Source organism: Lissotriton helveticus, chromosome 8, assembly GCF_964261635.1.
Source record: "Lissotriton helveticus chromosome 8, aLisHel1.1, whole genome shotgun sequence".
Lineage (NCBI taxonomy): Eukaryota > Metazoa > Chordata > Amphibia > Caudata > Salamandridae > Lissotriton > Lissotriton helveticus.
The window spans coordinates 104798656-104822011 of NC_136069.1; the positions used below are offsets into that span (position 1 = coordinate 104798656).

Below are 23356 nucleotides of genomic sequence, written 5' to 3' on the forward strand. Positions count from 1 at the left end.
ATGTACACAGAACATACATTCATCTGACCTTGATATACTACTTCTTGCTGGTCCATGTGTCCCACTGTGACAGTGTACAACTCTAAATATGGCAGATGGATATCCGCTAGTTCAACGTCGACAGAATGGTGACCAACAAGGGAATAATCTCAGCTGACAAAGACAGCTCCGGCATGACGGTATACCCTCAGTCTGGCAGACAGATTAATTACTCCATGACAGAGGAATGGTGGCCCTTGCTCCAAACTCCAGTGTTTATTTTGAGCCGGTGGTTTTCGGTGCTTGGCACTAGCACTTAGTTGTCAACACCGGCACTTAAGACAGTTTGCCACATGATGGCGCTGTGTGTCTAATTTAGAGATGAGTACAACAAATGTTGTTTATTTATTCAATGTACATTAGAAAGGACAACTACCTGCTGCCTTGTCCATTCTTATAGCTTTTGGGGGCCTGGAATAGTCTGAATTGCCACACTTGTAGGAGTATGATGATTAGTAATTGTATTGGTACTGTCACTGGCAGTGCTGGCGGGGGCAATAGGTGGTGCAAGCAGTAGCGGCCTCCTATCTTTTTTACAAACTAAGCACAGCTGAACTCTAAATCAGTACCAGTGTCTTTATCAAAACAGTTTAGTGGTGGCAGCACATGAAGTATCACATAAACAGATTTGCATTGAAAACATTTGAATGCCAGCAGTAATTAGTACAGTGCTTCATGTCTGCCAAAGATTGCACCATACATACCAACATTTGGGAACAGTTAAGAAAGAAATGAATTAAACAAAATAGGCGGGATTTTATTTCCTTGTTAACACACCTTTTAGTGTGTTCCAAAATCAAGATAATAGTTGGCAGGGCCAGCTTGTTCATGGAAGATTGGAGGTGATCCCCCACTGTTGTGGTGGGAGGTGAGAAAGGGCCGGGGTTTCTCAGTCCATATAAACGGTGTTTTATTTTAGGGGGTGGTTGCAGGCGGTGCCACCGGCACTCATTGTGAAGACCTGCACTTATTTTCCCTCAACAGATTGATTCAGAACAAGAGAAAGAAAAACACTAAAGGCGGAAAGAAGGATGAAGATAATGAGAGGAAAATTGTGACAAAGGGAGAAAGCAGGAACCTGTAGTTGTGAGATAAAGGCGCAGGGAGTGTCTGGTGGTGGATTAAAGAGTCATGAAGTGGAATCAAGACTATGCAGGATTTTTATTTGGCACCTTTTATTTTGGTGAATTTTGGTAGTGCAAACTCGATCCGAAAGTATCAGAATGCTTTAGATGAGCACCAATTAGGTTACAGACAGACACATTAGTTTTGTTAGACATTGGGAGATTAAGTGATTTGCCCAGAATCACAGGATGTTGAGCGTCCCTGCCGAGACTCAAACCTGGTTCCCCCACTTCGAGGTCGACCGCTCTAGCCATTAGGCCACATCCTCTTTCTATGGTTCCAGAAGCAGTCTTCTGAGCAAAACAATTGGCCCTGGCACTTACTCGTTCACAAATTAAGCACTGCATTCAAGTTATTACACAGTGATACCTGGTACAGTTTGGGGGCAGGAAACAGAAAGTGTAACTCAAAGGTACAATGCACAGCTGCATTCACCTTGCCTCCTGGTACATGTTGTTGTGATGTTATCGGCCCAACGGTTTCTTTCCCTTTACAAAATGCAAGCAACTTCCGCTTTATGGTTTATGAAAAAAAAAAAAGCGTACCCACAAAGCACGAAGTAAAATCTGGAACTGGCAATGCAAGAGGCACGAAAGAAAAAAGAAAGGGTTTTGATGAGTATCCCATGTTTCGTGTGTGTTATGTTCAGAGCCGGGCGCTTTATTTTGTGTGAGGCTTTCGTCTTGTCCTCTTGCCGCTAGGATTTATAGTGAGTGTAACTCCTTTAGGCCTTTTAGGTAACAATCTTGTGAAAACACTGAATTCCGCAGAGCAGGATTACCTGCCTTAGTGGTAATCGTTTGCACCAATGTGCTATTTAGCACCTTGAAACATATTGTTAGCATGTTATTGTTGCTCCTTGTGTTTTTTGCAGCCAGCGGCTGAACAGGTTTACATCAAATCAGAACAATCATTGGCATAGCCATAGGTCTCGCCTTTGGGACCTTATAAGTGTTTAGCCATGCAGTAGATTATGCTGGGTGCTGTGCCACCAGTGATTGCAGGGGACAGGGCACACACCAGCATTGAGCAGGGTGCACAAAACAGGGAGCAGGACACATAAAACAGGGAGCAGGGCACACAAAACAGGGAGTGGTGCACACACCAGCAGGGAGCGAGCACACACCAGCAGGGAGCGAGCACACACCAGCATGTAGGAGGGTGCACAAAGCAGGGAGCAGGGCACACAAAACAGGGAGTGGTGCACACACTAGCAGGGAGCAGAGCACACGCCAACATGGAGCAGGGTGCACAAAACAGGGAGCACGGCACACAAAACAGGGAGTGGTGCACACACCAGCAGGGAGCGGGGCACACACCAGCAGGGAGCGAGCACACACCAGCATGTAGGAGGGTGCACAAAGCAGGGAGCAGGGCACACAGAACAGGGAGTGGTGCACACACTAGCAGGGAGCAGAGCACACGCCAACATGGAGCAGGGTGCACAAAACAGGGAGCACGGCACACAAAACAGGGAGTGGTGCACACACCAGCAGGGAGCGGGGCACACACCAGCAGGGAGCAAGCACACACCAGCATGTAGGAGGGTGCACAAAGCAGGGAGCAGGGCACACAGAACAGGGAGTGGTGCACACACTAGCAGGGAGCAGAGCACACGCCAACATGGAGCAGGGTGCACAAAGGAGGGAGCAGGGTACAAAAAACAGGGAGCGGGGAATACACCAGCAGGAAGCAGAGCACCCGCCAGCAGGGAGCAGGGAATACAACGCAGGGCAAACGAAACAGGAAGCAGGGCACCCACCAGCATGGCACACAAGGCAGGGAGCGAGGCTCACAATAGCAGGGTGCAGAAAACACAAAGCAGAAAGTAGAGCACCCAAAGCAGGGAACAGGGCACACCAGGCAGGGAGCAGGGCACATGTCAGCGGGGAGAAGTACAGGGCGGCAGGGAGAAATGCACACACCAGCAGAGAGCAGGGCACACAACAGCAGTGTAAATAAACAAAAAGAATCCACCAGTGGGTAAAAGTGTTCCCTACAGTGGTGGGGAGCACGTAGTGTTTTTAAAATACCCCTCACACACCAAAAGGACCCTTGGTGTCATGCCTCATCATTGGGGTCTTCGCACCCCTCTACGGGATGCAGCGTGCTGCTACCAACGACTACGTGGGAGCACTTATTTCAATAACTATGTGTGGTGCGTGTGAGGGTTGTTGTGTAAATGTGAGTGAGTGGTGTTTTTTTTTAAGTTAGTGATAATTAAAAAGTACCTGGCTCGAGGGGTAAACTCAAAGAAAAATGTTAATGCGCCCCCGGGCTGATACTGTTAAAAGGGTGAGTTTAGAGGTGTTTATGTAATGCAATGTACATCACCTCACGTGTGCGTCAACATGTTTCGGAGTGGAACTCCTTCTTCAGGACGGGGTGCACAAATCCCCACCTTACTCACGCTTCTCTATTCAAAATCCGTAATATTTTACAGAAAAGTGAAATTTAATGCAGGCTAATATGTACCTACAGCAAAAGTATCGGAAGTTTCTGCGACTAGCAAAACTTGTTTCCTCAATCTTGTGAACCTCATGAGCCTCCTAGCGTTGGGGACTCTCGTGCCAATCTGCTACGATTCCTAGGAGAGGGTTTCCCCTTCTTGCCCCATACGCGGCTCCGCTGTGAATGCATTGCTGTAGGTACATATTAGCCTGCATTAAATTTCACTTTTCGATAAAATATTACACTGCGATCTGTTGTTTTTGCACCATTGCTAGGCAATACTTGTGAAAACATATATATATATATGTGTATATATATATATATATTCCCAAGAAAGTCTGCCACAAAAGAAGACTTGAGGCGGCACTCGAGGTTCGTTCAATCCTTTATTTTCAATTTTCAACCATGGGCATTGACGCGTTTCGGGGGTTTACTTTCCTTTATCAAAATGCCCCCCTGGTTGGTAGGTCGCCACTGTTGCAAACAATCCCGTTTTAAAAGAGAGTGTATCCTTCCCACTGCCTGAAGTAGTGTGGGCTGCCTCAAAAACACGGTCTGGAGTCGCCTCTGTTCTCACAAGTGAACCACATTTCCCAGCATGCAGCGTCCTTCTCATGCTGGCGGTGACCCCATCCATCGGTGCATTTTGTCAGGTAAGTGACCAATAGGCTGTGTAGCTAGGCAGGGATTGTAGCAATTGTTCTGGGCATTTTCAAAGTCAATCACGGTCCTCTCCCCCTGCCATGCACTTCCATCCGTCGTGGGGCAGAGAACACCGTTAAAGTAAAGGTGTGGTCCCATTAAAGTATGGACTGCGCATCCGCAGCTGCATCCAGTTCAGATTTCGTGCGGGGCAGTCAGAGGGTCTTCCATGTAGCGACCCCCTTAACACTTGCGGGGGGTGCCAGCCCAGCGCGCAGCCACACTGAGGATCGCGTAGCTGGACACGCCATAAGTTCCCAAGAAAGTCTGCCACAAAAGAAGACTTGAGGCGGCACTCGAGGTTCGTTCAATCCTTTATTTTCAATTTTCAACCATGGGCATTGACGCGTTTCGGGGGTTTACTTTCCTTTATCAAAATGCCCCCCTGGTTGGTAGGTCGCCACTGTTGCAAACAATCCCGTTTTAAAAGAGAGTGTATCCTTCCCACTGCCTGAAGTAGTGTGGGCTGCCTCAAAAACACGGTCTGGAGTCGCCTCTGTTCTCACAAGTGAACCACATTTCCCAGCATGCAGCGTCCTTCTCATGCTGGCGGTGACCCCATCCATCGGTGCATTTTGTCAGGTAAGTGACCGATAGGCTGTGTAGCTAGGCAGGGATTGTAGCAATTGTTCTAGGCATTTTCAAAGTCAATCACGGTCCTCTCCCCCTGCCATGCACTTCCATCCGTCGTGGGGCAGAGAACACCGTTAAAGTAAAGGTGTGGTCCCATTAAAGTATGGACTGCGCATCCGCAGCTGCATCCAGTTCAGATTTCGTGCGGGGCAGTCAGAGGGTCTTCCATGTAGCGACCCCCTTAACACTTGCGGGGGGTGCCAGCCCAGCGCGCAGCCACACTGAGGATCGCGTAGCTGGACACGCCATAAGTTCCCAAGAAAGTCTGCCACAAAAGAAGACTTGAGGCGGCACTCGAGGTTCGTTCAATCCTTTATTTTCAATTTTCAACCATGGGCATTGACGCGTTTCGGGGGTTTACTTTCCTTTATCAAAATGCCCCCCTGGTTGGTAGGTCGTCACTGTTGCAAACAATCCCGTTTTAAAAGAGAGTGTATCCTTCCCACTGCCTGAAGTAGTGTGGGCTGCCTCAAAAACACGGTCTGGAGTCGCCTCTGTTCTCACAAGTGAACCACATTTCCCAGCATGCAGCGTCCTTCTCATGCTGGCGGTGACCCCATCCATCGGTGCATTTTGTCAGGTAAGTGACCGATAGGCTGTGTAGCTAGGCAGGGATTGTAGCAATTGTTCTGGGCATTTTCAAAGTCAATCACGGTCCTCTCCCCCTGCCATGCACTTCCATCCGTCGTGGGGCAGAGAACACCGTTAAAGTAAAGGTGTGGTCCCATTAAAGTATGGACTGCGCATCCGCAGCTGCATCCAGTTCAGATTTCGTGCGGGGCAGTCAGAGGGTCTTCCATGTAGCGACCCCCTTAACACTTGCGGGGGGTGCCAGCCCAGCGCGCAGCCACACTGAGGATCGCGTAGCGGGACACGCCATAAGTTCCCAAGAAAGTCTGCCACAAAAGAAGACTTGAGGCGGCACTCGAGGTTCGTTCAATCCTTTATTTTCAATTTTCAACCATGGGCATTGACGCGTTTCGGGGGTTTACTTTCCTTTATCAAAATGCCCCCCTGGTTGGTAGGTCGCCACTGTTGCAAACAATCCCGTTTTAAAAGAGAGTGTATCCTTCCCACTGCCTGAAGTAGTGTGGGCTGCCTCAAAAACACGGTCTGGAGTCGCCTCTGTTCTCACAAGTGAACCACATTTCCCAGCATGCAGCGTCCTTCTCATGCTGGCGGTGACCCCATCCATCGGTGCATTTTGTCAGGTAAGTGACCGATAGGCTGTGTAGCTAGGCAGGGATTGTAGCAATTGTTCTGGGCATTTTCAAAGTCAATCACGGTCCTCTCCCCCTGCCATGCACTTCCATCCGTCGTGGGGCAGAGAACACCGTTAAAGTAAAGGTGTGGTCCCATTAAAGTATGGACTGCGCATCCGCAGCTGCATCCAGTTCAGATTTCGTGCGGGGCAGTCAGAGGGTCTTCCATGTAGCGACCCCCTTAACACTTGCGGGGGGTGCCAGCCCAGCGCGCAGCCACACTGAGGATCGCGTAGCTGGACACGCCATAAGTTCCCAAGAAAGTCTGCCACAAAAGAAGACTTGAGGCGGCACTCGAGGTTCGTTCAATCCTTTATTTTCAATTTTCAACCATGGGCATTGACGCGTTTCGGGGGTTTACTTTCCTTTATCAAAATGCCCCCCTGGTTGGTAGGTCGCCACTGTTGCAAACAATCCCGTTTTAAAAGAGAGTGTATCCTTCCCACTGCCTGAAGTAGTGTGGGCTGCCTCAAAAACACGGTCTGGAGTCGCCTCTGTTCTCACAAGTGAACCACATTTCCCAGCATGCAGCGTCCTTCTCATGCTGGCGGTGACCCCATCCATCGGTGCATTTTGTCAGGTAAGTGACCGATAGGCTGTGTAGCTAGGCAGGGATTGTAGCAATTGTTCTGGGCATTTTCAAAGTCAATCACGGTCCTCTCCCCCTGCCATGCACTTCCATCCGTCGTGGGGCAGAGAACACCGTTAAAGTAAAGGTGTGGTCCCATTAAAGTATGGACTGCGCATCCGCAGCTGCATCCAGTTCAGATTTCGTGCGGGGCAGTCAGAGGGTCTTCCATGTAGCGACCCCCTTAACACTTGCGGGGGGTGCCAGCCCAGCGCGCAGCCACACTGAGGATCGCGTAGCTGGACACGCCATAAGTTCCCAAGAAAGTCTGCCACAAAAGAAGACTTGAGGCGGCACTCGAGGTTCGTTCAATCCTTTATTTTCAATTTTCAACCATGGGCATTGACGCGTTTCGGGGGTTTACTTTCCTTTATCAAAATGCCCCCCTGGTTGGTAGGTCGCCACTGTTGCAAACAATCCCGTTTTAAAAGAGAGTGTATCCTTCCCACTGCCTGAAGTAGTGTGGGCTGCCTCAAAAACACGGTCTGGAGTCGCCTCTGTTCTCACAAGTGAACCACATTTCCCAGCATGCAGCGTCCTTCTCATGCTGGCGGTGACCCCATCCATCGGTGCATTTTGTCAGGTAAGTGACCGATAGGCTGTGTAGCTAGGCAGGGATTGTAGCAATTGTTCTGGGCATTTTCAAAGTCAATCACGGTCCTGTCCCCCTGCCATGCACTTCCATCCGTCGTGGGGCAGAGAACACCGTTAAAGTAAAGGTGTGGTCCCATTAAAGTATGGACTGCGCATCCGCAGCTGCATCCAGTTCAGATTTTGTGCGGGGCAGTCAGAGGGTCTTCCATGTAGCGACCCCCTTAACACTTGCGGGGGGTGCCTATAGGTATACCTATATATATACATATATATTTATTTATATGAACATAAATGTGGAATTAATAATATTAACTATACTTTCCTATATGAACTTACTGCTGCAATATTTTTGTCTTCCATATTTTGACCATAATATTAAGGTATAACAATATTTCCTACTTCATAGTCATCAGGCTACAACTGGTATCAACTGCTTTCACCTGCTGTTATAATTAACCAATAGATCTGAGCCAGCTGGATTCGATAGAAACATTGGTAACTGGCCAACTGGTGTTTGCACTACTGGAAAATAAGTAAAAAAAGATTATGGGCCGTAGTGATAAAGTAATTTTGGGAGTAGGTAAAGAGTATGTAAAAGAGTACTCTGATAGTACTACTTCCTGTAATCATGAATCCTTTTGTGGATTCATGCCAGTGTAATTGTAATTGCATTTATATAGCGCTTACTACTCCTGACGTGGTGTCGAAGCGCTTTTCGGCAAGTAGCAGCTATTCCGGAGCCCAAAAAGGATTAGTGTTGAATTTGTATAGGGAAATATGAAATTAATTTGAGCATTGGACATGTGAGTCTGTTATCTGAGTTGAAAAGGATTGTGGAGGGATAGAAGAGGGAGGGGGTTTGCATTTGTATAGCGCTTGGTACCCCTGATGAGGCATCAACAGCGCTTTTAAAGGACTAAGAACTTCAAAGCGGACTTCAAATCTCTTTTATTCCAAAGCCATTTTCAGATCTAATTCCCTCCTTCTCAGACCCTGCCAGGAAGTTCTTTAGTCATTGTAAATTTGTTACGTATGTTTATATTTGTGCTTATACATCCTGTGCTTGTTGTGTTTGAAATTGTGTTCCTTTTGCCTGCGTTGTTTTGATTCTATGGCCTGCTATTATTCGCCAGGAAGTTCTTTAGTCATTGTAAAGTTTGTCATATTTATTCTAACTTTTGCTTATACAGTCTGTTCTTGCTATTTTTAGGTCTCGCCTGTCGATGCGCATGCGCATCGAGCAAGGCGAGAGTATTGCGAGTTATCCACTCTTTATCCACACTGCAAGGAATCGTGGCGATTCCTTGCAGTGCCCGTGACTTTTAAGGTCAATGCGCATGCGCATTAAGCTTATGCGCATGCGCATTGACCTTAAAAGTCACGGGCGCGTGCATGTCCGTCTTTGTTTACCCGCTCCGCCCCCTCCCGCCGTGTCGCCTTGCCTACTCTCTTCCACAGCCTCCCCCAGCTCCGCCCCCTCACTACTTGATTGCACGGCCGCTAGGCCGTGCCTCCCCTACTCTCCTCCCCCCTCCTCCCCTGCCTGCCTGCCGCTAGCTGAGTCCTAGCGTTGGCTGAACATCCCGTGATTTTGGACAAATCCCTTAATCTTGCTGTGACCTTGTTTCTACTTTCAGCGCGGAGGCTTATTTCTAAACATGTTCACACTCTCGACGTCTGAAACGGGTGAAACAGGACTATGAGATTGCAAGATTTCTGCGAAAATTGGTAGTCTTAAAGAGCTCTGCCGCCCACTTTAAAACACATTCAAGACCTCACTAAGTGAGAGGAGACCCCACTGTTCCTCTACCACGAGGCATCAGACCTTTAAGACCTCAGCGTTCTTTCTGTTCGAGTGAACGCAGACCCTGTACAATACCACTCGTACGAGTCACAACCCAGCCTACTATAATCGCGCATCTTTGTGTGACACGTTCCGTGAATTCCATTCCCCGAATCTGTTGCGAAATACTACAGCCCACACTTTACCCGTGTTGTGACTGACTAGTTTTAATTTATTGCGGTGCCCATTTCATTTACACTATTTTTGTTCTGAAGTGTCTGCCATTTATTGCAGTATTGTACCTCTACCTGCACTTTGTACGCTTCTGAAACCTGCACACATATCACTTTTCCTCCTATAATGTACCGATTGCTACTTCATGTATTTTTGCTGCTCACCATTGTCACTATTCATTCACGCAACTCAACGTTGCCTTCCTTCACCTATAATTTTCTCCTCACGCATCCTTAATGCTCCCATCGAGACGCGCCCCGCCAACCCACTGCAAAGTCCGCGCTACCAAAACCAACAAACAAACTATCACCCCCGCATCGCTCTCCGTACTCTGGCCTCAGCAACCCCCTTCTCCACCCCCACCAGTCCCCTCGGCTAACTTGGTAGAGATGCGGCCCCGCCCGGGCTCCCCCCTCCCAGGACTTCCTCCTCGCATCCCTGCCCCCTCGCGCTGCTTCAACCCCTCCCCTGGCCACGGCACTTTATTAGGGGCCTAACCCGACCATTTGACTGTCATTGTAAGTCTCTTGCTGGAGCTACAGTCCCAACAAAAAATAAGCCTTTCGGCAGTCCGATGTCCCAGCTGCGTCTAGCTTGCTTTCTGTGACCAGACACACGTTTTTTGGCTTTTATTGAGTTATCCCCTCTGCTCTTGAACATTGTAAATCGCACCCTCTCTTCTATGGGTGCTAAGTGCTATATCCTGTATTTTTCTTCTTCATATATGACTTTGTTTCTATCACTGTGCTGCTCTCTGCAAATTTATAAAGCGCTCTGATACCCGTCAAGTTTGCGCTATAAAAAACGATCAAATAAATAAATACTTGCATGAAGTCCGTGTTTTAAATCTAGCGACTGAGATGTATTTTCTATTTTGTTTAGTTCATTTCGTGACAAAAACGTTACGAGTCATTGCCTGTGCGACTTCTTTTAATCTTGCAGAAGCAAGGCTGCACCACGCCACATCTTGTTCCTCTTTTACCCACTCTGACACTGTCCCGGGACCGTCAAAACCAGTTTGCCCAGTTTGGAAAGCTTCACTTCAGTGCTTCTCTCCTCTACCTGCATATCAACACGGTGGTGTGAGGGGGTGTGGTGTCGGGAGAGGTAGGCTGGGGGGAGGAGAGGTGTGTTTGTGACAACTCCCAGGGCTGTGCACAAACGCCTTTCATTTGCTCGGTTACCAACAATCTCATAGCCAGCTACTTAAGTGTCCAGGGAAGGCAACACGCAGGGCCGAAAGCTGCCGTTATTATCCGTAACGACCTCAGAGGGGACCTCTCAACATTACTCACAGAAAACAACTCAGAAGGTGGAGTCATTATACTAAAAGGAAACCGCACAGGCTTTCTGTATACTGTGACTGTGGGAGAATTAGTTAATGTTCCTGCGTTTGAGTTAGAGCTTTTAGATTTGTTTATGGCTTTTTTTCTTTGTAATTCTTTAGCATTGCCTACAGGAAACAAAAATGCTAAAGATTTAAAAAAAAAACCCATAAACAATTCTAAAAGCACTAACTCTAATGCTGCGAGACCTATTGCATTTCCAATGCTTGTTATTTGTTCCATTCCTGTAACAGTTCTCTCAAGTAACGTAACTGATTCTATTGTACAGTGCTCTGACACCTTCGGGTAAAGTCCGAGCTTTATAAAAATGCATTAAATAAATAAATAAATGCTGCTCATTTCCTGTTTGTTTGGTACTGCATGGTTGCCTGGCAGTGCAGCTCACCAGGGTGTGCCTGTCTGCCTCTGATGTTCCAGTGGCATCCTTTTCTCACCTCTCTCTGCTCAAGGCACCCACCCCACATGTGGCTTCTGAAGACACACCTGCATCCGGCTGGCCCCGGGCGCCCCACGACCTTGTTTTTAACTCTTTATAAAGCGCCTTGAGTTCGTGGCGCTCGCCATGAATTCCTTAAATAAGAGAAGAGGCAGGGGCGGGGGAGGGCGCGAGATATAGCGGAAGAGCACACCCTGCGCCCCATGTTTGGGCCGCGCCGCTGCCGCTACCCTCTTGCGCACCGTCTCTCTCTCTGCCGGGATCCCTGCGAGGTCTCTGGAGAGCAGGGTATCTGTTTAGATTCGAGCTCTAAATTTAGCCCTGATTGCCTGTTGTCCCCTCCCTCCACATCCTCCTGCTGTTGTGCTGCTTGTTCGGTCACTCCCTGGCCTCTGTTGTTGCTCTCAGCTGGGGCTGGACTGTCCCACTGCGGCCTCTTGTGCGAGGGGACTGTGGGTGGGGGGTCAAGGAGGGGTGCAAGGACTGCTCTGGATCCTGGGCGACGACCCTCACCTGCTGCCAAGATGGAGGTAAAGTGCATTTTCCTCTTAAAAATGTGTACTTTTTATTTAGTGCATTTCTATGATGTCGGCCCTTAACTTTAAGCATGCGTGCTGGTGTCACAGAGCAGATCTGCAATACTTGTGTTTCTTTCGTCGACACAAACTCGTTGTCTTTGAGAAAAGTTTGCATCTCAAACTTACTCAAGTTATCGACATCCGACGGATGAAAGGCTGAGCGAGCACTACTGAGATTTACACAGAACCTGAGCTAATTGCAAGTTACTTTTGAGTGAGGAAAGCGTCTATAGTGCCTACCACAAACGGGCTTTACTCTATGCGCTGAAGTGCATTAGCGGACGCTTAGAAGGATGTGTGTGGGCTGGTGCGGGTAGTGTGGCCACATGGCCCCATCGCCCCACTTTTCATCTCCTGGGCTTTGCTTTTACATGTCAGTGTTATCAGGGGTGCTGGTCCCGTTAAAATGAACCAAGATTACAACTCCCAGGATGCACTAGTAAAAGTAAAGGCCACGAATGGGAAAGTGATCGTCTGGTGACATGGAGCTATCTTGGGTGTGAGGGCAAGGGTGGCACCTTACTGGTCACGGAAATAGACCTCACCGTGGCTGCAGGAGTTCAGATGGTTTCTAAGCGCTACTGGTTTCGACATCGGGGGCTTGGGTGGCAGTTGTGTTTATGTAGCATGGGCAATGAAGCGCTTTGCTCAGGGTAGAGGGTACTCGAGGCTCATTTACAAGAGCTCAAGGGTGATTACAGTAGTGCTGTAACAGAGAAATGCGAACATTTCACAGCAGAGCAGCGACCAAGGGGTGGGAGATGAAGGGGTCTCTTGATTTCTCTTCTGAATGTCATGTTAAAGGGATAATATGTTTGGGCACAGAAACAAATACGGTGATGACAGTGACGCGATTAAATAATTTTTGACGCCCACAAGTAAACATCCAAACTTCTGGTGCAACTTTTCAAGGAGTGTTCAGTGGGCGGAGTGCCTGCTGCGGAGATTGGTGTGTATGTAAAGGGACTGAGGTCTGAACTTCATAAGGCCTACTCAGCCTTTCATCTTTCTACGGTTGATGAAGTGTGCACTACCGAGCTGTATAATGACAGCAGGTAATATGTAACCTTCAATCAACAATCCGTGTGACGTCAATCGTCCCGAGCCTTGCAAATGGCCAGATTTGCACACAGAGTGTAATAGCTGCATGGAGCACACTTGCAAACTTGTGATTGTGAGGGTTTGGGGAACAGAAGCACAGGACCATAGCGTGATGTGCCCAGGATCACATGATGCGGTCAAGGGGGAAGCAGAAGTCCTCCTTGTGTAACATTTGGTCTCCAAAGGGGGCAGTGGCAGTGACCACAACTCACGCGACTCAACGTCCAGTTTCTCCCTCATTGCTTATCTTCAAATAATCTTTGGAAAGTTATATACTCTTTAAAAAAACAAAAAAAACAAAAAAAATCTCGTGGTTTTGCAAAGGTGTGTGGATGTCACGGAAAATCAATTTTTTTTCAATATCCTCCGAAGATTGCTTTGTAGCCAGGAATTGCTTTGTAGCCTGTAAAGCTGCCACCTTGCAACACGTCAGCCCACTACTGTTTTAGATTATGTTAAGATTTCAGTTTTTCCTAGTTTTCGTTGCAGGGTGTTCATGCCTGTTGTCACTCACTGAGTGTTTGCATGCTGCTTCACCGAATTTTTAATTAAGAAAAAACAGTTTGAAAAACAAACATCAATATCCTATTAGGGTCAGAGGTCAAGCAATGTCACTTCCCGTCATATCATCAGTGCAGGTGGCATGTGTTATTTTTACACCACTCCGTGCATGATTTGGTCGGTTGAACCCACTGTCAACAAGTAGTGAATATAACAAACACGACAGCCCTGCCCGGTCACACAATGCCTCCTGTGCCAAGCCTTACCGGCGACCTTCATACCGAGCGCGGGCTAATGCTAGCTTCAGCCGGGGACGTATTCGTGGAGCTGGGAGTCGGGACCCTTCGGTGGTGTGTTTCAGGGTCCTTTTCAGGCGGTAGGGGGGGCCCTGCCTGAATCAATCCGGGGGTTTACATCCTCCCCAAGGCATGGGAGGCGCAGCACGCGGCTGCAGCTGAACAGGGACGCTGGGCCCTTCCCAGCAGGCAGAGGGTTCATTTAACACACAGGGGCAGATTTACAATAAGTGGCGCATCCCTGCATATCAGCAGCAGGGATGCGCCAGTTATGTGCACCGCAGCTCCACCACCCTGGATGCGCCGCATTTACAATGCGGCGCACCATGGGGAAAAAAACGGCACAGATGTGTGACGCATCTGTGACGTAAAAGCGGCACATTGCTGAAGTTGCGGCTCAACTGCGACTCAGCTCCAGCAATGCTCTGGGGGGCCCAGTCTTTCAATGCTGCATCAATCCTTACGCCTGCTTCAAGCAGGCGCAGGGTTGTGACGCAGCATGGGCTGAAAAGTGACTGAGTGAAATCTTGTAGATTTTTCCTGCGCCGGAATGCCCCCCCTGTCCCCCCTGCGATAAATGCGTCCTTCTGGCACAGGGCTTTACAACGTAACGCATCTGAGAGATGCGTCACGTTGTAAATACCCCGCACCATGGCGCATCTTTTGTGCCGCCACTGCGTCACAAAAGTGACGCAACAGCGGCGTAAAAGAGGTGCAGGGGGATTGTAAATCTGCCCCACAGTGCCCAGGGATGGCACCGCTTCCGGAATACCCAGGGCTCTAGGCGGGCTGGGCACAGACCTGGCTGTAACTAAAAGCGGGTATCGACACTGCGCCCTAGCAGGTCCTATATTCGTGTCCTTAACTTTAATGGCAAAAACACTGATCTGTTTCTGAACAATTAATTTAAAAAAAACTTTAAGGTAACCTATGTCCGCGATTTAGTTCCTGTTTATATTTCACGTTTTGCTTAATTTCTCATTCCCTAGAGTTTTAGCTACTTCCGGGCTGTTCCGTTTCTGTATGTTATTTCGTGCAGTATATTACTCTTGTATAGCACATACTTTCAACTGAGTCCTCTCCGGCCACGACTGAGAGCTCGGAGCTGAGGCTGAAGGCGGAGCGAGTTTCTCACAGTGCCTGTCAGTGAGTCAGAAAGGTGTTCAGAATGCATGCTCATCCAGTTCTTGGCCTCCCTGCTGAGCGCTCAGAGCAGTGGTCAGGTATCTCAGTTGCAATTGTGATTCTGTGCAAATGTGTATGAAGGAGGTACAACGTCTCAAAATATTAACAAGCGAAAATGAAAGGAAGTGAGTGAGTGAGTACCTTGTGTGTGTGTTGTTGGGTGGTGAAGTGAAGGAGTTACAAGGAAGTTTCCACAGGAGGGATGGGTGAGAGCGTGCTGAAAAGGGGAGAGAAGAGGTGTAAGATATGCAGGTGTCCGATACCCTGAAGACCACTACCCCTCCAACAGGTCCCGTATTGTTTACATTCACAGTCTCACAATGTCAGGACTGAAACAGTTTCAATATCAATTATTTACAACACAATTACTGTGTTACACATTTATCTTAAAGAGCTAACAACTACTAACAAAGCCAATAGTCCTGGCTGGTTTAGGCGCATGGCAGATGTTGTTGGAGCTGGCCCTTGCTGTAGAGCGCCATAGGCGGAAAGCCGGAAACAAAGTGGCGTCTTCGCTGCTGAATGTGAATTATTATTATTATAATTATTTATGCGTTTTTATATAGTGCAGACTTTACCCGAAGGTGTCAGAGCGCTTCACAATAGGAACAGAATTGATACATGAGAACATTACAAGTAAACAAATTACAAAAGCAAAAGTTACATTACATGAGGCAAAAGTGACAATCGTGAGCCAACAAAATGCAAGAGGTAGCAAACGGTGCATTACAGGAGGAAAAAGTGACATGTGTGCAGGTTACAAAAGCGTACAAAGTAAACATAGAGGTATAATACTGCAATAAATAGAGGACACTCAAACACAAGAACAAACGTTATGTAGGCAATGGTGGCACTTGTGCAAGTATCGAAAGCAAACAAAATGTTAGAGGTAGCAAACAGTGTGATACAAGAGAAAAGTGACGTGTGCATGTTACAAAAGAGTACCAAACACAGGTAGAAGGATAATACTGCAATAAATGGCAGACTCTCAAACCACAAGAACACACTGGGAAGGCACTTCCATAGTCATGGAAAGAAGAATTTTCTATAATGGAAGGTCTTCCTTCAGGTAATAGAGAGGGCGTGAATTAAGTTTGGAAGTGTCTTTGAAGGAGGAGAACTTTGAGGTCAGTTTTGAAGGCCTGGGAGGAGGTGGTTGCCCGGAGCTGAGGCTGAAGTGAGTTCCAGATTCTCACAGGCACGTTTTGTGTTCACAAGTCAGTCACTGGGTGATTACATCGAAGCAGTATCTGGCCTCTGAACACGTACATCTCGGCACCGCCCCCAACTCTCTGGATTTACTCCAGTCTAGCTCCATCACGCTGGGGTGCAAGTTGTTGGTGGGGCTGATGGGTTATTAGTGCATGGCAGCAGGGGGTAAGGGGGAGATGGGAGGGGAAGGAAGGGGGCTATTGGGGTGTCAGAAACGGCACCTGAGGTAAATTAAAAGAACCTGTAAAATCAGTTTATTTTGAATAATTGTAGTCATATGCGAGGGATGCTGCTTTTGGGTTGTATGATGGAACCACGCATGCATTTATCATGCATGGTTTTACAAGGTGGTCTAAACAACGAATGCATCCTTACCACGCCTTCCATTACCTTGCAAGTCGTTACAATGACTTGTCTTAGGGAGGCGCTGCACTTTTGAATAGTATGATTAAGTATTCCAACTCCAGTCTGCGCAACAGTAGGGAAAGAGTTAGACCTAAAATCCAACACCAGTCCAACAACTGGTGCTTCCTGCCACGTGGTAAAGGCTGTTTCCCCGGCAGTTGGCATGACCTTAATGCAGACAGCTTCCTGCGCCCCCAGCTTGCCCATGCCAAAAGCTGGCTGTGTTATATATCTGGATGCAATGACAGAAATATCACAGAGGAACCAAAATAACTGTTTGGTAGCACACTATGGTAATCACATACATTTAGTTTATATGCCACGCCCATAATTGCAGAGGCCACGCCCCTTTTAGAGATTTCCCACCCCACACTTTTTGCATCCCACATGCATGCCCATGAATGCCAGCGCCATTCACTAGCAGTGGCATCGCTTGGTCCTCACCTACTCCAAGAAGGCCGTGTACCCACACACTACAGCAGCCCCACCGCCTCGCCCGACAGATCCCTTCTCCCATGCCCCATCTCCCCAATCTGTGGCCAGTCTGGCTAATGATCAGGCTTTAGACACTTTCCAATGTTCACAGACCACAGAAGCGTTCGGTCTCTTTTGATTGGGTACATGTTGTCTATAAAGAATGCACTTCTTATCAGGAGCTAACAAAATATTTCTCTGTGGCAACAACCTATGATCACGCCTAAAGGTACATTTCGTGCCTGATGGAAACATTTGCACAACAGGCAAATAGAACACATTGTGTCACAGACGAAGCTGTAATCGCACACAAAGGGAAACATTCTGGTTTCAAATATAGTGGCAAGAATGCCCCTCGCATCTCTTGTGACAGAAAATAAATATATGTGATACAAAAAAGGCTGAGCTGTTCCTGAGAGCAAAAAGGAATGTACTAGTTGTGCCGGTATGTGAGGATGTTGTAGAATCTCAATGGGAACTACAGTTGGGCATCCATAGTGTTGGATGTAATGCCCTCACACACCCTTGCGGGTGTCACGCTTCATCATCTGGGCTTGCTCCTCGTTGGGCCGGCGGTGCAATACCCAACGGGCGACACCTAAAAGAGGGGCACTTTGGCGGAGATCTTTTATCCAACTGCCGTATGATGAAGTGGGGGTGTGGGGCCAGAATAACATGGATAAGGATAACATTACACGGCGCTATGATGGCAGAATATTTTAAGGCTAAGATCGCCCCCAATGGACTCATTGTAAAAAACTTCCCTAGAATTTTTTGGGAAGATGGTCAGTTTAAAATTTAATGGTCATTAATATCCTGGAAGTGCACACACGATCTTCTCATCTTGATTGTGAACACAGCTAAAAGGTTAGCTGACGAACGACTGGTACGCATCCAAGCGGCAGAGAGTGCACTGAAAAGCTCGGTCCCTAATCCTGGTTTTAAAAATAAGCTAGCCGATCTGAGCAAGGAGTTAGCTGAACATAAGGATTATTTTATGAAACAAAAAATAACCAAGTTGCAGAAGGATATCCAACGTTTCTCGAAGGAGAAGGTATATCCTTACCTTAAATCAGATTATGTCCCACCAGGTACGGGCTATCTCTCAGACTCTAGCACTACTTCCTCAAGAAGAGGCTCCAACAGTGACAGCAATTCGAGTGGAGATGATTGGCAGCCTAACCAGAACAGAGGGAGAAGAGCAAAAAGGCGTGGACAATACAATTTTCCACTAGCTCCCACCAAGGGACCGCCTTTTTGGCAGTACCCTCCTTCCCCACAACCAATGCCACAATTTGGCCCCCAATACCCACCGCAGTTTGTCCCACAAGGTAACAACCAGCCTTTTTTAGACAGAGGTTGGGGCAGAGGGCACGGACGAAAAAGAGGCTACGGGCCAGACAAGAGAGTGCAATGGGAGGACCCTCCAGCACAAGGGATGGACACCAGGAGCAAAACAAGCAGGAAGTAAGTTTGGTAGTTAATCTGTCCACACGTCAACTTACAACTGAGGAGGAAAGGAGATTATAATTTCTTGAATCACTAAATGAAAGGAGAACCACACAAGGTATATATAAAATATATGTATTTATTTCTAAACACTTACTACTAACCCCTTTATGAGATTAGAGTCCAAGATACACAAAAACACAGTTCTAAAACGACAGTAAATAGCACAGTATACAATGGGCCCCAGGGGCGGACCAAACTATTGATTAAGAAAGTGTTATAAGAACCACAACTTGACTAGACACAAGGCCTAGAGCCTGTAGAATCGCCGGGACCCCAAGGAACTACCCAAAGTAGTGACACAGGGGACCCACGGGGGACGTGTGCAGTGTGAGAACACAGCCGCAAGCTCCGTTAGCTTCTATGGGGAAAGTCGCGGTTGGAATTTTAAAGTTAAAGGACACTTAGGAGAGGACTTTGAGCAAACCCCTTTAGACTTAGGGGGTTCTAGGGCCAACACCCACGGGAGCACTGTAGTACTTGAGTTACCTCACCCAGAGAAGCCGGGTGCATAGGTATCAAATGGTGTCCGGAATCGTCGTTGATTTCAATGGTGATCTGCTGCAAAGTGCTGCTGCCGTGGAGAAGGAAAGTGTCCAGTGTGATCCAAGCCTGGATCGAAGATGTGTAGAACCTGAAAGCAGAGGGGACAGAGTCTGGGTCACTTGCCAGTGACCAGGGGTATGATAGATGAATGTCCACCGATGTTGGGTGTTTCAGGGATGAAGAGGTGAAGCTTGACTCTGCAGCCACGAGGACCAGCAGGTGTCGACGATAACCAGGAGCTGGATCTGTACTGTCCCATAAAGGATGTTGAGTGCTGTGGCATTGGTGCTCGGATTGAACAAAACAAGCCTTGGCAACAGCAAGCCACGCAGGATGAGAAAAGATACTTCGGTGCGAACCAGCAAGGTCCGGAGGACTCCCCAAGTGGTGGAGAGTCGGGGCACATCTGGAGCAACCAGAAAAGATACTTCGGTGCGAACCAGCAAGGTCCGGAGGACTCCCCAAGTGGTGGAGAGTCGGGGCACATCTGGAGCAACCAGGTACGCTCAATCATAGTTAAAGTTGCTTTCACGGGGACCCACCAGTCGACGGACTAGAGATCGCGAAAGGGCCTTGAGAGAAAACGCAAAGAGCCAGCTCACGGAACACTCGTGGAGTGTAGGCTGGCAAACTTCAGTGTAAATGCTGCTGAGGGTCTGGGCTACAAGTAACCCAAAGCTCAGCTTCAGAGGTCACCTCAGAGCTGATGCTTCTGCAAATGGTCGTGGTGTCCAGGGGTTTGGTTGCACAGTCTTCCACGAGGGATACGGGCTCCCGAATTGTTGAGTGCACAGATGAACCTCAGAAACCACGGAAACCCACCTCCTGTGTTGCAAAATTCTTCGGAGTCCGGCGGGGGCTTCAGAGATGCAAACCGGTCAGATGCGTCTTAGGTGCCTGCCTTGCAGAGGAGTAATTCCTTTACTCCAAGGGAGATTCTTCTGTCATCTAGCACATTGTAGATCATCGAAGTTCCAGGATTCTGTATCAGAGTTTCATCCAGGTAAATCGAAAATCCTGTAGCCAGGGGTTCCTATCTTATACCCAAAGAAGGGGTGGCACAAACTCTAGAGACCCACCTATGGGAGGGCCAGGAAAGAAGGGTGTCTACACCCATTTCCTTTGTCCAGTTTTGCGCCAGAGCTGGTAGCCCCTGCAACTGGTTTCAACTGGGCTATGCACAGGGACACCAAATGTGCCCCCAGTGCAGACTTCAAAGCACTCTAAGAGTGCACCCACCCAGCCCCAATACACTAAAGCCTGTCTGGGAGGTAGTTACACCTCCCTGTGACAGGAAACATATAGTCCAGGCCTCCCCTGCCAGAGTTTCATCCAGCAGCAGGAGGCCAGACTCGTGTCTGTGACTGGGAGCATCCATTTTGTGATGCCAGGGCCTTGTTAGCTGGTACCGGGTATACCGGTCCTGTCATGTCTCTCCCTCTAGAAGGGTGGAATCATACCCCCACACCAGTAACTGGTGTGGGAGTATGATTCCGAAGTGTTTGACACCAAACATGACATGTTTCCATGCAGCCATCCCAAAGTTAGCATTTACCGCGAGGTTATAATGCACTTAAGAGTATAAGGTTTGGCTGCATCACAAACAACCCTGGAATCAAGGTTCTGAAAGCTGCAGAAGAGCTCTTCTCATACATATGCACACCCTCTCACATGAAACCCAGCACCCCGCCTTCAGGATTGTTAAGGCCTGCCATAGGGGTGACTGAAAGGTTTACTTGTGCCGTGATATAGGGAGATATAGTGAACCTATATCTCAGTAAAGGGTGCATGCACCACCTTACCCAGGCTGCAGACCTGTGGTGTCATTTTGGAAGGCTTCCCAGGGGTGGCTTTATGCATGCTTCAGCCCCTGGTAGGCTTCTGGGGTACCTATGCCCTGGGTATATAGTATACCATATACTAGGGACTTATATGGGTATCCCAGAATCCAATCTGGAGTGTACCTAAACTACTGGGAATTAATTTAGAGAGGAAGCAGCTAGGCTGGGGTCTTGGTTAGCAGGGCCCCAACCAGACTAAAGGCGAACATTAGTGAAACATCAGCAAAAAGGGGGGGGAACTATAAGAAGTAGATCCTACTCTCCTACATAGTACAGGTACCATTTCCATATCAGTAATTCACCTACAACCAAACATGTAAAGTGCAATATCCAGTCCAGTGGCCTTAATTGCCACAAGCATGTACAGTGCCATTATCATACCAGTAATTTACAGAGCGCCTAACTTGCCCAGTGCCACCACCATTCCAGTATTTCTAATTGCCTCTATCATGTACCGTACAAGTGCCATACCAGTAATTCACATACCAGCACCTCTCCAGTACCCACAATAACCCTAACATGTTCCTACGCCGTACCAGCAATTCGAGAAGCCCCAACATGTAAAGCACTATCGTCCCCATGGCAGTAATCTTCATATCTACCAGTATGTAATGTATCATTGCCATTCTAGTATTTCACAACGGTGTCTGACCCCAACACGGACTGCCACTTACATTGTCATTGTGTCTGCTCCAGAGAAGGATTACCACGTACACGGCAAGAATCAATACTTACAAATAAACATGTAAAGCTTCACAACTATTCCAGGAATTCACATTGTCCCCAGCATGTAAAGCACTATTGCCACCATGGCAGTAATCTTCATATGTACCAGTATGTAATGTACCATTGTCATTGTGTCAGCCCTGAAGAAGGATTACCACTTACACGGCAAGAATCAATACTTACAAATAAACATGTAAAGCTTCACAACTATTCCATGAATTCACATTTGCCCCAGCTTGTAAAGAACCTTCATTATGCCAGTAATTATCAGTTGGCCCTTTGTTTAAAGTGCTGTCACCATACAGGTAGTTTACATTGGCACAAGCATGTAAAGAAGTGCCATTATGTGGCAGCAACAGTCAGTTACCACAAGCATGGAGTACCATCGCAACAGCAGTAATCAGAAATTTTTCCCAGCAATGTCGTCATCAATTAATTAATCCACAACTGCCAATTACTTGTCTCTTTCTCCTCCACTCACTTTAAGCTTATCACCTGCCACCCTGCACTGCTGTCACACAAGACCAGCCATGGCACGCTGCAGCTTTTGAGAGATATGCCTGGAAGTTTGATTTGCGCATGCATACACGTGCACAAACCTGACAGAGAAATGCAAGCCAATGAAATGGAAAAGCCAATAGGGTGGAGTCTTGCACTTGAACACTGGCCAAGGAATGCAAAAGTGGCGCTGCTATAGCGCAAAACAAAAATTCTTTTTTTATTTATTTATATGCTTGTATAGCGCTAGACTTGACTCCCGAAGGAGTATCTCTGCGCTTGGTTCAACCATAAGACTGAATGGACAGTGCTCTCAGGATCCAACAAAGAGGGAGACGCTATATTTAAAACGGAAAGGTCTTCAACAATTTTCTGAAGGCTAGATGATTAGTGCATAACCTAAGAGTAGCAGGCAGTCTGTTCCAGAGACTGGGGCCCAGAAACGAAAGAGCTCTTCCGCTCAGTCTCGCACTACTAATAGACGGAATCTGTAGAAGATGTTGGTTGCTGGAGCGGAGGGTACGTACAGGATTGTAAGGGACAAACTTCTCAGCCAGGTACAAAGGGCCTGAGCCATAAATACTCTTATGGATAATGCAACAAGTTTTGAATGTAACCCGTTGTCGGATTGGTAGCCAATGAAGCTTTACCAAAAGAGGACGGGAGGGGGTTCTGGGCGGAGCATTGAGAACTCGCCTTGTAGCGGTGTTCTGAGACACCTGGAGCCTACTTAGCAAGTTGTCGTTTGCTGATATTAGTAGCCCATTACAGTAATCCAGGCGGCTAAGCACTAAAGCATGGACAAGGGTCTTTCTGGAAGCGTCTGGCAGTAAAGGAAACTCACGTCTAAGGAGTCTAATAACATGAAGGCAGGGCCCAGTTATTTGGTTGACATGCTCCTTTAAAGACAGGCCTTGGTCAAAACGAACACCCAGGTTCTTTATTGTCTGCTTAGGACTGGGGACGGGGCCCAGATCTAATGGCCACCAGTCCAGCGACCACAGTATTGGAGCCTCCCCAAACAGCATTACCTCGGTTTTCCCTACATTACATTGCAGGAAATTCGAGGCCATCCATCGAGACACAGCCCTCATACCTTCAGAAAAGGAATGCTTGACTGCAGCAGTCAGGGTCTGAAAAGGAAAGAGCAGCTGAGTGTCGTCAGCGTACGACACAGGAATAAATCCAAACGATCTCATAAGATCAGCCAGGGGGGCCACATACACATTACAAAGTGTAGGACTCAAACAA

General features: G+C 47.8%; 1 protein-coding gene across 1 annotated transcript in view; it reads left to right on the forward strand.

Annotated features, from left to right (window-relative positions):
- The first annotated feature begins 11506 nt into the window (after window positions 1-11506).
- Window positions 11507-23356, forward strand: part of RCSD1 (RCSD domain containing 1) — a 214117-nt gene continuing 202267 nt past the window's right edge. The window contains exon 1 of the mRNA XM_078656703.1: window positions 11507-11763. Within this exon, the coding sequence (XP_078512829.1) occupies window positions 11758-11763 (6 nt within the window). The 5' untranslated portion in view covers window positions 11507-11757. The remainder of the gene's footprint in view (window positions 11764-23356) is intronic.